The 12,789-nt window shown below is 41.3% G+C and overlaps 1 protein-coding gene across 1 annotated transcript in view; it reads left to right on the top strand.

The window, feature by feature from the left end:
* The window catches only part of myt1lb (myelin transcription factor 1-like, b), a 348,050-nt gene that overhangs the window by 267,598 nt on the left and 67,663 nt on the right, over positions 1-12,789 (top strand). Inside the window, exons 9-10 of the mRNA XM_062041789.1 lie at positions 9,445-9,552; positions 10,385-10,545. Coding sequence (XP_061897773.1) covers positions 9,445-9,552; positions 10,385-10,545 — 269 coding nt within the window. The remainder of the gene's footprint in view (positions 1-9,444; positions 9,553-10,384; positions 10,546-12,789) is intronic.

The raw sequence follows: 12,789 nt of genomic DNA, 5'->3' as shown, positions 1-12,789 counted from the left end.
ATAAAGAAGCGCCTTTTACTGAGTCCTAATTGGGCAGCACGTACCGTTCTCAGTCACATGGCTTTCAATATTCCTTGCGTATTTACACGTCTGGGGTTGAGTTAAAGTGGATAGCGATAGAAAGGTAAAAATGTGCTTGGATTTGTGCGTACAAACATTTAATATATCTGATTTTATTTCTTCCATACACCGTTTTTCTGGATTTGATCGTACGGACATTTTTAGTAGGAAAGCCACACAACTCGCCAGCTCTTTGTTCATGCATCTTAGTTGTAGTTTTCACTACAAAATTTGGAGGTGTTGAAATCACCATGTGAAATCACTAATGCTAATCAGTAGCATGTCTCTGGCAAAAACAAAGTATATTAGCATAGAGGTAGCCCTTTTTAAAAAGTAACGCCTTACTTTATGTTTGAGTGTTTTCTATCAGGCATACTTGCTATGTTGGCAAAATTCCAGTATCACCTAGAGCAGGGGTAGGAAACCTTTGGCTCTCGAGCCAGATGTGGCTCTTCTGATGACTGCATCTGGCTCTCAGATAAATCTCAGCTGACATCGCTTAACACGATAAGTAATGAATAATTCCTCTGGTAATCACAGTTTTAAAAATAACGTTGAAAATATAAAACATTTTCATGCATTTTAATTAGGGATGTCCGATAATGGCTTTTTTTGCCGATATCCGATATTCTGATATTGTCCAACTATTAATTACCGATACCGATATATACAGTTGTGGAATCAACACATTATTATGCCTAATTTGGACGACCAGGTATGGTGAAGATAAGGTCCTTTTTAAAAAAAATAATAATAATAAGATAAACACATTTAAAACATTTTCTTGAATAAAAAAGAAAGTAAAACAATATAAAAACAGTTACCTAGCAACTAGTAATCAATGAAAATTAGTAAAATTAACTGTTAAAGGTTAGTACTATTAGTGGACCAGCAGCACGCACAATCATGTGTGCTTACGGACTGTATCCCTTGCAGACTGTATTGATATATATTGATATATTATGTAGTAACCAGAATATTAATAACAGAAAGAAACAACCTTTTTGTGTGAATGAGTGTGAATGAGTGCAAATGGGGAAGGGAGGTTTTTTGGGTTGGTGCACTAATTGTAAGTGTATTTTGTGTTTGTTATGTTGATTTAATAAAAATTTGAAAAAATAAAAAACCGATACCGATAATTAAAAAAACGGTACCGATAAAAAAAACGATACCGATAATGTCCGATATTACATTTTAAAGCATTTATCAGACATCTCTAGTTTTAATCCATCCATCCGTTTTCGACCGCACCTGTTCAAGAAGTTGCATTAATGGTAAGCAGTATTTTATTTATTATTGGTTAGCTTCAGAATAACAATGGTATTAAAAAGAATAAGAGACTTATTATACTCTAAACATGTTGGTCTTACCTAAAAATGCACGCATTTAGTTATATTCAGTGTTAAAAAATATTATATGGCTCTCACGGAAATACATTTTAAAATATTTGGCTTTTAATGGCTCTCTAAGCCAAAAAGGTTCCCAACCCCTGACCTAGAGACAGCCCGACTGAGTCCCGTCTGAGTGTTGCCTGAGTGCTTGTTTGCCCGCCAAGTGTTTGAGCCGAGTCGGCAACTGCACATGACGTCATGTGCAACAAAGGCATCGAAATATGGCACCATTTGATTTAACGTGAATAAATACCCAGTAGTACCGACGGAATTCGGCCGGTGCCTATACAATTACAGAATTCGGTACCCATCCCTTATTCCACTTGAAAACTATTACATTTCTTGACGACAGAGAAATAGATAAGCTTGTTTGTTTGTTGTGCTATGGTCTTGGATCCAGAAGAAATTTAAGATAATGTAGCCAAATGTCCACCGATTGATTGTGCAGCTGACATATATTTACGCCTTGGCAAAAGTATTTGCTTCCTGAGTGTTCTTGTTCAAGTTGTTCTGCTAGTTTACGATGCCATATTTTAAATGAGACGGATTAGAATGCATCAGCTCACACATGCTACACTGTAAATCATTCATCAGCCCCTGGTTGGGGGGGGGAATATCTATCAGGTGCAAGTTTGAAGGGGGAAACCAAAATAGCCGTGCTGTCAGACGGGGCGAGGTTAGAGTGAAAGAGGAGTGTCACCCACAGCAGATGCTCGGGGAGTTTAAGCATAGCAGCAGCTATTAGCACCTTTCTGCCACTCAGCCGGGTTGACAGCGAAGGTGCAGACCTGCGAGGACCACAGAGCCCCCACGCTGTGCTCGGTGACACGGCTCGGGCGGAAAATAGGCACACGTGTCGTAAACTTTCACTTTATGATACACGTTCGCTGCAAAGACAGGTTCCTGTGAACACACTGGCTTCGGGACACTGTCAAAGAGCATTTTTGTGAGGCCTGACACGTTGGACAAACTAGCACAGAGGAAAATTGAGGTTAAGGATCAGCACGGACCCTTGTCACGTTTGGTCAGTTAGTTGTCAGGTGATGTTATCCCAGCTCTATTTTAGTGTGTGTCCACTTTAGAGGTGTGCTTTTTTAAAGTATTCAATCATGGGTCCAACAGGACATTTTCTGTTTCAATGTGACTGTTCCTTAGGCCATGTCTACACTAAGCCGTTTAACCCCTTAATCGAATAATTATTTAGCCTAAGCCCCGTTTCAGCCACACTAAACCATGGTTTAAGGTCCCCCCCCTCGGACAAATTTTTACACGGGTAAGTCAGCCGTGTAATTATTGACTCTCCAGCACTTAGCTTTGTATGGACTCATTGATCGTTTACAAAGTGAGTTCGGAGAGGAAGTGACGCCAGAAAGGCCGCGCCCACACAGGAAGTGACGTCAGAAAGAACGCGCCACAGCCAGCTTCATAACAAAGCGGTTTCATAACTCGGAGCTAACCACTGGAAATATGAAGGCGAGTCATCCAGACATGCCATGTTTCTCATTCTTCTACATGTACAGACGCTTGTGGAAATCACACATGAATACCTTAAAAGAAAGCGATTGCAGATATTTCGGATACAACACTTCTTAGACGGCAAGAGAACTTTCCAATGCGCGAAAAACTTTTTCCATTTGTCGAAGGATAGTCAACGAGAATGCGAGCTCCCGTGGATGTGATAAAAAAGGTAGAGTGTGCTTTGTATTACCTGGCCGTCGAGGGAAAACTAACTACGGAAAACGGCGAATGCATTTAGACCATCAAAGCAGACCGTATCAGTTATTGTCCGCCATGTATGTCGCGGACTCGCCGTCTAGGTCCAGAGTATATAAAGTCACCAAAAAGAAATGAACAATGAAGGTGAAGGCAAAAGAGTGAGGAGTGTCCTGACCAGATATCTAGATCCCTAGTTTAATTAATGTAAAATGTTCTTTATCACATTGTTTACGTGTCTAATAAAGATGTGATTAATTTATGATGTCTCAGGTGTGATTCACTACAGTAGGGCCCCTCAGCACACTGGATTCTAGTTAATTGAAATACCACAACACTGGATATTGTTCAGATAAGTTAAATTTAAGAACTTGCACACAAAGCAACACTGGAGGTGACTATGACGTGCGCATTTTACGCGCATGCGTAATAAGTGGCGTTGCGCCGGCGGACGGGGGTCTTAAACGGTGGCATTGTTGTGTGTGGACACGGATAAGGTTAGGTGAGATTTGCCCTGGATAACCTTATCCGGCTTAGTGTAAACGGGGCCTTAGTAGGAAAGAACTTGACAGCTCTTACCTCAACCCGTGAACAGGGATTGCATGCAACCTTAGACCTCACAAAAGTTCACCTGACTGAATGGATCAAAATCCTTGCAAGACAAATTGCAAACTATTTTTTTGTGAATGAAAGTGCAAAATTGTGACTGACTTGGTGGGATGGCCACGTGTCCTAATATGTGTGTCCCTATATTATATGGGCAGGGGAAAATATGTTGCTAAATGCATATACAATGCATGTATCATCATAGGGGAGTATATGCGATGGCAATTATTGTGAGTCTGTCACCCAAGAACTTGAGATTTTGTACTGATTATTATGGTATGGTTTGGGTTTTTTTGTTTATTTGAGACATGCGTAACAAGCTTGTGAATGTTTTCATTCATATTCTCAGGGCATTGAATAGATTGCAACTAAACTTTTCAGCTTTTTTGAAGAAGACGTTTCGCCTCTCATCCGAACAGAATTCATTGGTTCATGTGCTTATAAACTTAGATAGGACAGCTCTAGTCTGACTAGAGCTGACCAGTTCAGACTACTGACCTAGCTAGTCTTTGACCTCTAGCCTCATCTATTCAGCTCTGGTTTGATCTAGTCAGACTAGAGGTGTCCTATCTAGTCTTTGTCCTCTTGTCTGAAACACCTCTAGTCTGACTAGATCAGACTAGAGCTCAAACACTAGACACCTATAGTCTGATTAGCTCAGACTAGAGTTCAAAGACAAAATAGGACAGTTCTAGTTTGACTAGATTACAGTGAAGCTGACTAGATCCGACTAAAACTCAAATATAGAACATCTCTAGTTAGGCTAGAGCTGACTAAATGTAGTCTGATTTTATGTAGTCTGATCTGAAGCTAGAGCTGAATAGATCAGACTTGAGGTCAAAGGCAAGATAAGATAGCTCTAGTCTGATCTTGTCATCTTTAGTCATACTAGTGTTGTCCTATCTAGTCATTGACCTCAGTCTTGTCTTATTTGCTCTAGATAGGAGAACTTAAGTTAAGCTAAAGCTGACTAGTATACACCAGAATTCAATACTAGATAGGACAACTTTGGTCTTATCTTGTTAGCTCTAGTCAGATGAGAGGTGCCCTATCTAGTCTTTGACCTTCAATCAATCAATCAATGTTTATTTATATAGCCCTAAATCACAAGTGTCTCAAAGGGCTGTACAAGCCACAACGACATCCTCGGTACAGAGCCCACATACGGGCAAGGAAAACTCACCCCAGTGGGACGTCAATGTGAATGACTATGAGAAACCTTGGAGAGGACCGCATATGTGGGTAACCCCCCCTCTAGGGGAGACCGAAAGCAATGGATGTCGAGTGGGTCTGACATAATATTGTGAAAGTCCAACACATCAGCGAAAGTCCAGTCCATGGTGGGGCCAGCAGGAACCATCCCGAGCGGAGATGGGTCAGCAGCGTAGAGATGTCCCCATCGGATGAACAGGCTAGCGGTCCACCCCGGAGCAGAGTAGAAAAGAAAAGAAAAGAAACGGCAGATCAACTGGTCTAAAAAGGGAGTCTATTTAAAGGCTAGAGTATACAAATGAGTTTTAAGATGAGACTTAAATGCTTCTACTGAGGTAGCATCTCTAACTTTTACCGGGAGGGCATTCCATAATATTGGAGCCCGAATAGAAAACGCTCTATAGCCCGCAGACTTTTTTTGGGCTCTGGGAATCACTAATAAGCCGGAGTTCTTTGAACGCAGATTTCTTGCCGGGACATATGGTACAATACAATCGGCAAGATAGGCAGGAGCTTGACCGTGTAGTATTTTATACGTAAGTAGTAAAACCTTAAAGTCGCATCTTAGGTGCACAGGAAGCCAGTACAAGTGAGCCAGTATAGGCGTAATATGATCAAACTTTCTTGTTTTTGTCAAAAGTCTAGCAGCCGCATTTTGTACCATCTGTAATCTTTTAATGCTAGACATAGGGAGGCCCGAAAACAAAACGTTTCAGTAATCGAGACGAGATGTAACGAACGCATGGATAATGATCTCAGCATCGTTTGTGGACAAAATGGAACGAATTTTAGCGATATTACGGAGATGATAGAAGGCCGTTTTATGTGTGACTCAAACGAGAGAGTTGGGTCGAAGATAATACCTAGATTCTTTACCGAGTCGCCTTGTTTAATTGTTTGGTTGTCAAATGTTATGGTGGTATTATTAAATAGATGTCGGTGTTGAGCAGGACCGATAATCAGCATTTCCGTTTTCTTAGCGTTGAGTTGCAAAAAGTTATCGGACATCCATTGTTTAATTTCATTAAGACACGCCTCCAGCTGACTACAATCCGGCGTGTTGGTCAGCTTTAGGGGCATGTAGAGTTGGGTGTCATCCGCATAACAGTGAAAGCTAACACCGTATTTGCGTATGATGTCACCTAGCGGCAGCATGTAAATACTAAAGAGTGCAGGGCCAAGAACCGAACCCTGGGGAACTCCGCACGTTACCTTAACATAGTCCGAGGTCACATTGTTATGGGAGACACACTGCATCCTGTCAGTAAGATAAGAGTTAAACCAAGACAAGGCTAAGTCTGACATCCCAATACGCGTTTTGATACGCTCTAATAAAATATTATGATCAACAGTATCGAAAGCGGCGCTAAGATCAAGAAGCAGCAACATAGATGACGCATCAGAATCCATCGTTAGCAATAGATCATTAGTCATTTTTGCGAGGGCTGTCTCCGTAGAGTGATTTGCCCTGAAACCGGATTGAAAAGGTTCACAGAGATTGTTAGACGCTGAGTGTTCATTTAGCTGCTGTGCGACAATTTTTTAGAGGATTTTCGAGATAAACGGAAGGTGGGACACCGGCCGGTAGTTCACCATGAGGTCAGGATCGAGGTTAGGTCTTTTGAGTAGAGGATGAATAACCGCTTTTTTGAATGCTAGGGGAACAGTACCAGAGGAAAGTGATAAGTTTATAATATTTAACACTGATGGACCTAATAAAACAAAAAGCTCCTTGATAAGTTTCCCAGGAATTGGGTCAAGTAAACATGTTGTTTGTTTTGTCCCATTTACACATTTTAACAATTCCTCCAATGTTATTTCATCAAAGAGGGAGAAACTATTTTGGAGGGCAGTGTCGTATATACAGTCGTATCCGTGTTAATAGAACCCAGTTGTAGCTGAGATGCATTGTCTTTAATCTCTTTTCTAATGACTTCAATTTTCTTATTAAAGAAATTCATAAAGTCATCTGCTGAGTGGGTGGAGCTACTGGGAGGAGTCCCTTGTTGGGTTAGCGATGCTACTGTACTAAACAAAAATTTAGGATCCTTTTTGTTGAGGTGGATGAGATTTGAGTAATATTTAGCTTTAGCTGAGGTAAGCATGCGTTTATAAGTTATTAAACTATCACTCCATGCTTGATGGAAAACCTCAAGTTTAGTCGCACGCCATTTGCGTTCCAGCTTTCTACATGATAATTTCTGGGCTTTAGTTTCTTCTGTAAACCATGGGGTACGCCTTTTAGGGGCCCTTTTTAGCTTTAGCGGTCCTACACTATCAATGGTGTCGCGCAGGGCGTCGTTAAAGTTGTTAGTGAGGTTATCAATAGAGCCCACATAATTTGGGAATGGTGCCATTACCGAAGGCAGTAGGTCAGTAAGAGTCGTCGTTGTGGCAGCATTAATGTTGCGGCTGCTATAGTAGTTATTATTATTATTATTAGTGTGTTGACAATGAGTCAGAACTTCGAATTTTATAAGGTAATGATCGGACATTACTTTAGTGTACGGAAGTATCGTAACTTTGGAGGTGGTGACACCCCTGACAAGCACTAGATCTATCGTATTACCGTTGCGATGCGTGGGTTCATTTATTATTTGTGTAAGACCACAGCTATCAATTATAGTCTGGAGCGCCACGCATGGAGGGTCCGATGGGGTATTCATATGGATGTTAAAGTCTCCCATTATGATTATATTGTCGGCGTGCGTCACTAGATCAGCAACGAACTCTGAAAATTCATTGATAAAGTCCGAATAGGGCCCTGGGGGGCGGTAGATGACAGCCAGGTGCAGAGGCAGCGGTGTGACAAACCTCACAGTAAGCACCTCAAACGAGTTATATTTATTATTTAGGTCCGAGGTGAGGCTAAAGTTTTTGTTGTATATTAGTGCAACACCCCCACCCCTTTTAATGGGACGGGCAATATGCGTTCCCGTATAGCCAGGAGGAGACGCCTCACCCAGCGCAAAAAATTTGTCTGGTTTGAGCCAGGTCTCGGCTAGACCAACGACATCAAGATTGTTGTCTCTAATGACTTCATTAACTAATAACGTTTTGGAAGACAATGACCTTATGTTTAAAAAGCCCATATTATAGGTAGTGGGCTGTTTTGAGGAGTTTTTCTTGAAAGTATCCGTAGTAGCAATATTAATAATGTTACGTTTATTATGCGTAGTGCACTTTAAATAATTTCGACCATATCTAGGAATTGATATGACAGGAATTTTTAGATTGTTTGCCACCTCAGTAAAATGCATGTCCACCTCTGACGCAGAAAAAACATTATGTGAGTTGTATATTATTCTAAGAGAATTGCTATGTGTGCAGGGATTATCCAGCCTGGCGCTGGCTAGTTCTAGCTTAACAGACTCCTTATTAGCGCTTCTTTGTGGATTAGCATTTAGCTTTTTTGTTAGCCCCGCTAACAACAACGCCTTTAGCTTTGTTGTTAGCCCCACCCGACACCCCCGCTTCTGCTTCCGAGCGCACCGCTTACGTCTCTTTCGTTGACAGTCTCCGCTGGTAGTGGACGCCGCTGCTTCGAAGGCCACTGCTGGATGTAGCTCGCGAAGAATTCCCAAGCTAGCGAGTAGGTCCACCGTACACGCATCTTTCAGCCCAAAATGGCCCGATCTCTCCACATCCAGAATCGTAAGTCGGTCGTAAGTGATCACGGAGTGAACACGCTGTGAGCCAGCCATGAAATTGACTGAATTGACGGGTATTTTTGCCAAATTGGTCTACACTTCCAGGAGCGCTCGCAAGAAGCTGCCGCCGTGAAGCGCCGCCATCTTGGATCTTCAGTGTGATCTAGTCAGCTCTATCATTTCAAGTGCCGTCCTATTTACTTTAGAGTTCTAGTCTGATCTAGTCAGCTAAAGCTGTCCGATATAGTCTTTGAGCTCTATTCTGACTAACTCAAACTAGAACTGCCTTAACTAGTCTTTGAGCTCTAGTTAACTAGAGCTGACTAGATCAACGCTGCCCAACCTAGTCTTGGACTTCTACTTCTAGTCTGATCTTGTCAGCCCTATCCTGACGAGAGGTGTCCCCTAGGATTTGAGCTCTAGTCTGACTTTAAATGACAAAATCAAATGAGAGCAGTCGATCAAACTAAAGTTCAAAGACTAGATAGGACAGGTATAGCCTGATCTGATCAGTTGTAGTCTGACTGTAGCTGCTCTATCTAGTCTTTGAGCATGAACTAATGAAGCCTGTAATCTGAAGAGTCAAGTTGTGATGGTTAACAAGTAGACTTGAAGAATACCATGTTTTACACTTGCACACTAAATAATATTTCAGGATTTTGTACAGCAGACTGATTGGATGACAGCCAGATGTCTGCACTACTGTAACAAGCATTGTGTTTCAGCTCAACACATCACTTATTCAAATTGTCACACTCAAATCCAGGTTGTTGTACTTTCCCACTGACGCCACTTGTTTTATGGTATTTCAGTCTGTCAGGATGTCCCATTGCCGCAGCAGAGAAGCTGGCCAAAGCCCAGGAGAAACACCAAGGCTGTGACGGCTCTAAACCCAACCAGGCTTCTGACCGGGTCTTGAGGTAGCGCAGACTCTCTTTTCACCCACTCCTCATCAGGTGGTCTTCAAACAACACAAGCACACTAAAACTTTGTCAACATCAGTGGCAGACGTTGGATAAAAGTGGCCATTAGATTAATAGTTTGAGGCATGTTCTGAGATGGACCTACTATAATATGAGGGATGCCTCATGTTAGTTAAATTTACATGTCTGAATGTTTTGTTCTTTTCCCTCCATCGCATTTCTTAGAGCTGTTGAAGTCTTTTATGTTTTATGTAAATGTTCTCTAGTGGATACTTGCAAGAGACCGCATTTGTCTCCTACTATTGAAGACAAATGTCTTTATCATCGTAACACAATCACAGTCACATTTATCACATTGCGGCACCGATTTTTTGTGATTGTGTGTTTGAAGTAAATAATGAAAATACTGCGATGTCACAGTTAATCGCACATTTCATATTTAAATCTGACTCAACATAAACAGGATAAGAAGGTACACTTCATCTATTCCTTGTTATGGTTTGAGGCTACATATATAAGGATATCAAATGATGAAACATTATCACGGCTTTGTTTTAAAGCGAGATAAGAAAAATAGAATATCCTGTCCCCGAAAAGGCACTCAATTTTCCAGCATCCGCCTCCATATTTCAGCCTTGGACTATTGCCAACAGTTTGCGCTTTCCTTCAAGTCTGCCCGCTTTAAGCCAAATTTCATTCCCCTCCCTCGGGCAATGTTCAGTGGCTTGGTCCAACTTCCACCCCCTCGTCATTTATTTTCCAGGCCTATGTGCTTTGTCAAACAACTGGACTATCCTCAGTATGGTCACAAGAACAATGTCTCCACCAGCACGCCTCGATCCAACCTGGCCAAGGAGCTGGAGAAGTACTCCAAGACCAGCTTCGACTACAGCGCCTTCGAGAACACCAACAACCACCATGTGTACGGAAAACGGGCTATCGCACCCAAAGTTCACGGGCAAAGGGATTCCTCCCCTAAAGGATTTGACGGTAACATTATATGCAAATGTTTCTGTATCTATTAAACTAGTGATGGAACTACAGTCGTGGTCAAAAGTTTACATACACTTGTAAAGAACATATTGTCATGGCTGTCTTGAGTTTCCAATAATTTCTACAACTCTTATTTTTTTGTGACAGAGTGATTGGAGCACATACTTGTTGGTCACAAAAAACATTCATGAAGTTTGGTTCTTTTATGAATTCATTATGGGTCTACTGAAAATGTGACCAAATCTGCTGGGTCAAAAGTATACATACAGCAATGTTAATATTTGGTTACATGTCCTTTGGCAAGTTTCACTGCCATAAGGCGCATTTGGTAGCCATCCACAAGCTTCTGGTTGAATTTTTGACCACTCCTCTTGACAAAATTGGTCCAGTTCAGCTAAATGTGTTGGTTTTCTGACATGGACTTGTTTCTTCAGCATTGTCCACACGTTTAAGTCAGGACTTTGGGAAGGCCATTCTAAAACCTTAAGTCTAGCCTGATTTAGCCATTCCTTTACCACTTTTGACATGTGTTTGGAGTCGTTGTCCTGTTGGAACACCCAACTGCGTCCAAGACCCAACCTCCGGGCTAATGATTTTAGGTTGTCCTGAAGAATTTGGAGGTAATCCTCCTTTTTCATTGTCCCATTTACTCTCTGTAAAGCACCAGTTCCATTGGCAGCGAAACAGGCCACCACCACCACCATGCTTGATGGTAGGATGGTGTTCCTGGGATTAAAGGCCTCACCTTTTCTCCTCCAAACATATTGCTAGGTATTGTGGCCAAACAGTTAAATTTTTGTTTTATCTAACCACAGAACTTTCCTCCAGAAGGTCTTATCTTTGTCCATGTGATGTCAGATGAAACAAAAATTAGGCTGTTTGGCCACAATACCCAGCAATATAACAGTAACAGGCACATTTGTGATAACATTATCACTGTGACTTCTTTCCATCAACAGAACATTCAGAACACGTTGCTACCACTGATGTCAGACTTTGTGAGCGCTTTGGAACGTTATCATGTTGCATTTTTGCTACAAGTTTCAAACAGGAACATAAAACAGTGATTTACAATGTCCTTTCTCGCTGGGATGTCGACTGATTTGATTGTTGTATCTTTCAGCACTTATGTGCTCTGTGAGCTGCCATAATTTGTTGAGAGCCATATATTATCAAGTTGGTAGCGTGTAGATTTTCAAAGTTGACCAACTTCTTGTCTTGGTGCCACAACCTTCTATTACACAGGTGAGAGTCGTGATTAAGATCTAGTATCAAAAGCAATAAGGAAGCAGCTCGAACTCCTTCTTCTTTATTTTAACCAACGTTACTAGCAGCTCAAGCGACTTAGTAGCTGGCTGCTCGCTAGTGGTTGGAGAAGCAGTTTTAGTAAGGTGTCAAGACGCCAGAAATATAGTTAATATTAGCTGCAACAATAAAAATGTTGCTATTGCTTGCATTTTACTGATTTAAGGTCCAGCTCATTTCCCTCCCGTTAAATATGCTTGGTGGTCAATCTAGCTCTGTTCTCAATGGGTATGAAGCGCCATTTAGCCTTCCTCGAAGAAAAAATGCCCTATCCTTGTTTTGTTTTTGACTGTACGACTCGTTCAAATCGCAAAAAGAATAAACGTTTCTTCAGAGTTCCTCGAGAGGTATATAAAAAGGATGAAAGAGTGCAAGATTTTATGAAACGACGAGAAAAGCATGCAGCTCACACTTGAAGAATGCATGAGTTTGCAGTGATCACTTTCCCATGTAAGTATTAGTAATAATAATAATTATTTGTATTATCAAAATTACTAAATAAAAAAATGCAAATGTCAGTAAAACCTAAAAGAGTTAGGCTTTTACCAAAGGCAGCAATCATAAATGAAGCTTTCAGCACATACACAATGTTGACATCTGTAGTTATATTTTGATAAAGACGGGGGGGAAAAGACGCTACACGTAAACGGTGCGTGCAACAGCAACAAACATAGCAGTAAACGCAAAGTTAAATCATTAATTGCAACCTTACCCAAGCAAAAAAAAAAAACATTCCCGGGCGCGGCCACTGCTGCTGCTCACTGCTCCCCTCACATACCCGGGGGTGATCAAGGGTTATGGGTCAAATGCAGAGAATAATTTCGCCACACCTAGTGTGTGTGTGACAATCATTGGTACTTCAACTTTTTAATAGAGATGTCCGATAAATGCTTTAAAATGTAATTTCGGAAATAATCGGTATCGTTGTTTTTATTA

The sequence above is a fragment of the Entelurus aequoreus genome, linkage group LG03, assembly GCF_033978785.1.
Source record: "Entelurus aequoreus isolate RoL-2023_Sb linkage group LG03, RoL_Eaeq_v1.1, whole genome shotgun sequence".
NCBI lineage: Eukaryota > Metazoa > Chordata > Actinopteri > Syngnathiformes > Syngnathidae > Entelurus > Entelurus aequoreus.
Note: the sequence above shows the minus strand (reverse complement) of the source record. Positions and strands in the feature narration are given on the sequence as shown.